We start from the raw sequence: 4194 nt of genomic DNA on the forward strand, positions 1-4194 counted from the left end.
CTCTCCATGGTGTGGAGACTTAACTCTTCAACTTTCGACTGTTCTTCAATTGGCTCGGTGGTGGCTGACATTAAACTGATCATTAGTGGCTTTGCCTCCATGTGTTCAAGCACGTCCGGCGGCATTGTAATGCAGCAGCTCCTTTATTACCTAAATTATGTATGCACTCTGTTAGGCCTAGTATTTTCTATTCCTGTACCGGATTGTATCCGGTGAACTCTGTGTAATACTGTTGATAGATTAACAAAGCCGGTGTTCTCTCAAATGAAAAAGAACCAATATGCACCGCACTCTTATACCTTTTATAGTGCATACACATATACACCATATTTATTTAATTCAAAAGGAGAAAAGAGGCTATTTGAACCCCGATTTTAATCTGTTATTTTTAGCAACCATCGTAAAAGAGCTCTTAATTAAAATCACACAACAAATTACATTGGCCATTACTGAATATTTAAAAATATACTTATAGCAATCAACAATTCATCATTATTCATTCAATAGAGGAGAGACGTTGTACGAGTACATCGAACACTCCATCCCTCTCCAGCATGTTGACTCTAACGCACCTTGCGTCTCCCCCGAACAGCTCGCCGCCCTGTGCCAGGACGCCATGACCACGCAGGAGCTCCCTACAGTTTTCCACGCTTTCCTTCTCGCAGCGCAACCACGCAAACGCTGGGGAAGCACAAGACAATCGATTTAATGTACTAGTGAGAATTCAGAGCATTAATTATAGGATTTTCATACAAATCTGATGTCAGAATTTAACCATGCCAAATCTGACGATTTTGATAATAAATTATGTTGGTGGGAGAATGGAAAATTCTTTCAGCAGACATGGCTAATCCTGGCAAGAACTTGCGTATGGCCAGATTCTCTATGTTTGCTGAAGAAGTTGCCATGATCTGACTAGCGTAGTTTGCCATCAAAATCATCAGATTTGCCATTGTTAAAAATCAGACGTAAGAACTTTTTTTAGCATTACTAGTAATTATATATCGGTAAACAATGACGAAATGATTGTATTTGGTTACGATACCAGGGTAAGCTGGCACGATTTGCTTTGTGAAGGTGCAGTAGCCCGATGTCTCCTCCGGAAGGCTGAACATGCCGGTGGACGCCACGGTGGCGCGTAGAGCCTGCCATCGGTCTGCCATGCACCGCTGCGCGAAGTCAAAGAGCCGCCTTGTGTCCTTGTCGTCATCGTAGGCGTCAGAGACCAAGGTGAGGATCTTGGCGGCACGGAGCTGTGAGTCCCTAGACACGCCGATGGTGCTCCGGTCGACAAAGTAAGTCATCTTCTTCGCCACCTCCAGGTCCTTCACTAGCGCCCACCTGCATCAGTCAGAAAGCCCCACCGCCGATTCGTCGTCATTAATTACCAAGGAGAACACTTTTTTTTGCGGGAACAAGGAGAGCGCATTTGATACACTGTTTTGTTGTAGCGCGCTATATTTTTTCTTGATTTGATATTAGAACCTGGCGGAGTCGTGGAATAATTAGTAAATTACCCGAGTCTCGTGCCGGCGTGGCCAGTGATCTTGGACATGGTGAAGAGCATGATGTCGTGGGCTGCCGTGCCGGTGATGGGCGTGTACTGCGGCCAGTAGTACACGAGGTCGTGGATCGCCTTGCCAGGCTTGGAGCTCAGGACGGCCTCACGGATGGCGCCGTCGGGGTTGTTTGGTGAGCAGACCAGCTCGATGTGGCTGTCACCGCCCATGGCGTTGGCGTCGCCGGCCCAGCGGTAGAACCCCGAGAGCAGGAGGTCCGTCTGTGGCGCATACGCCTGCCACGCCGCACGTCGGTCCAAGCCAAGATCACAACATTAGCTCATCGTTTTGCACTGTTTATAATTAGCTGATTGGTCTTACCGAATAGTACGGCGCCGGCGATACGACGCCGATGGGATGGTTGGCGTCGGCGGGAGACAGCGCGTAAATGGCCGCCTGGGATAGCTGGGTGGCACCAGTACCGACCACGAGGTGGTAGCCATCGACCGCTGCGTTGCCGACGAGGCGATGGAGGCGGCGCACCTCGCGCTCGAATTCCGGCTCGAGGAACCAGCAGAGCCCCCCGGCGTCGGAGAAGTAGCTCATCCCCCGCCACCCGGGGATCACGACCGCAGTGCGCTCCCCGGCCTCCTTCCAGAACGCCTCGTACATGGTCGGGTCGCCGCTGCACGCGCGGCAACCAAGAAAGAAGAGCACATTAGTTGCCAGATGATTCACGCGCAATCACCTACTGTCACGGCCGGCACGAAGAGTACACGAAGCACACGCACAGCTCTAGGTTGATGACGGCGTCCGGAGCGACGGCTAGCTCCGGCGGCGTCCAGGGCCGCTGCTGCGACCGCTCGCCGTCAGTTGTTCTTGCCAGAGAGCCGTTGTCGGACCGACTCCCTTCCACCATGACGTCGCCGCTCACAGCTCTCCCGCCCCGGTTGGGTACCGCCGCGCGCGCAGTAACCACTGCCTTATTGCTCCTTTGGCTCAGCCGCTGGCTATCATCGGCGACGCCGACGACCGACCTGGGGGTCGCTGCGTTTATCGCCGCCGGGGCAACGGACGGGATGAGACGATGCATGTGGCACGACACGAAAGCGTGCATCCCGTCCACCGCTCGATACTACCTACGTGTGGTCCTTGCGCATGCGTGCCGGCGACACGGTGGTAGAAATTGAGGCGTGCTTCCTGCCCCATATAGGTGGCAAGAGCTAGCCGTCGGCCAGTATTTAGGGCAACTTCAATGGCGGATCCAAGTGAACACACAATGTATTCTTTTTTGTCCATCTGAATCGGTTAGACGGACACCAAAGTCTGGCTGTGTCCAGGTTCATAGGTGCGTCCAACAGGACACATTTCAGATTTTAACCAATTTTTGAACTAAAAAACAACACATTGCCACCAAAAGTCTGTCGGTGCATTAATTAAGTCAAAATATTAATTAAAAACATAAGTAAAACCTAGATCTAGTTGTTGTTGTCCTCGTTGGTCACGGTATTATTGTCGGCGCTTGGGTTCTTAATCCACAATTTTTTTCTTCTGCCTTCTCCAACTAAACAAAGATAGTATAATACTCCCTCCTTTCCGGTTTACAGAGCTCAATTCAAAAACCTCACCAACCGAGGTAGATGGTGAGTGATGGAATACTTTTTGTAGTTTGCAAAAGCATCTAATTAATGCTCTTGTTTTCCTCAAAAAATTATATTTATGAATGCATTAATTGCAATGCATGCATGCATAAAGTATATGCATTGTTCAATTTTCTCTTAATTCTTGCATACAATGATTTAATGCATCTTGAAATCTCAACATGTGATGGAAAACAAACAAATTGAGCCTTATAAAATGGAAAAACTAAAATTTTGAGATAAGTCCTATAAACCGAAAAAGAGGGAGTATTTTTTTAGTCTGCATATGTCATCTTATTGTATTTGCTTTTAATCCATTTACCACTGGCTAATTATGTGGCTAGGGTTACGACTGTTCGAATCAACCCTTTTAACCATGATCAATAGTTGAAGCCCTTCACCACTTGGCACGAGCAGCTCTCGCCAAAAAAAAAAGCAACCAATTCAATATGCATGCAACTGTATGGATTTCCTCATTTATTATTAGCATGTGGCTAATTAAATACGTTAACTTCCATCGGCAAGGCGTCCAACCAACTGCCATTTATGCACCAATTCTTATTCACCCCATATTCTATGCATAAATAAATATGCATTAGCCGTTTTGGAGCAATGATGAACGCACGGAAGGGCTCTTCACGGAGTGGCATACGTGCAGGTTTGAGGGCCCACCTCCGAAACCCGGGGGGGGGGGGGGGGGGGGTTGTGGGGGCCCCCCCCAAAAGGGGGGGGGGGGGGGGGGTGAGTTAGAGTTAGGAAATTTGTGTAAAAGGCTTGTAAAGATCCGTGTGTGTAGCATTATTCCGTCGTTTTGTGTTAGCTCGTAGTAAAAACTAGATCATCGAAGGCACGTGTTGTTGTGTCTGTCTATTTTAGCACCATAATGTTAGTGATTGACAATTGTATGCAAGATAGTGTTTTAATCATGCGGTATAACGGTCAGACTTGTGAATAATTGTGTTTACATAGATGCATAGATCAAGTTTAGGCAGTGGTGGCAGCAAAGACAAACTTCTAGTTTTGTGACAAATGCAAACTAATGTCAAAGAGAAAAA

General features: G+C 48.0%; 1 protein-coding gene across 1 annotated transcript; it reads right to left on the bottom strand.

The window, feature by feature from the left end:
* Window positions 1-422: 422 nt before the first annotated feature.
* LOC125522922 (tryptophan aminotransferase-related protein 1-like) lies at window positions 423-2727 on the bottom strand. Its single transcript, XM_048687962.1, has 5 exons — window positions 2291-2727; window positions 1881-2184; window positions 1518-1795; window positions 1046-1341; window positions 423-681 (listed from the first exon to the last, which is right to left on the bottom strand). Exons 1-5 carry the CDS (start codon window positions 2614-2616, stop codon window positions 497-499), a joined length of 1389 nt encoding a protein of 462 aa, XP_048543919.1. The 5' UTR covers window positions 2617-2727; the 3' UTR covers window positions 423-496.
* Between the last annotated feature and the right edge of the window lie 1467 nt (window positions 2728-4194).

The sequence above is a fragment of the Triticum urartu genome, chromosome 7 (assembly GCF_003073215.2).
Source record: "Triticum urartu cultivar G1812 chromosome 7, Tu2.1, whole genome shotgun sequence".
Lineage (NCBI taxonomy): Eukaryota > Viridiplantae > Streptophyta > Magnoliopsida > Poales > Poaceae > Triticum > Triticum urartu.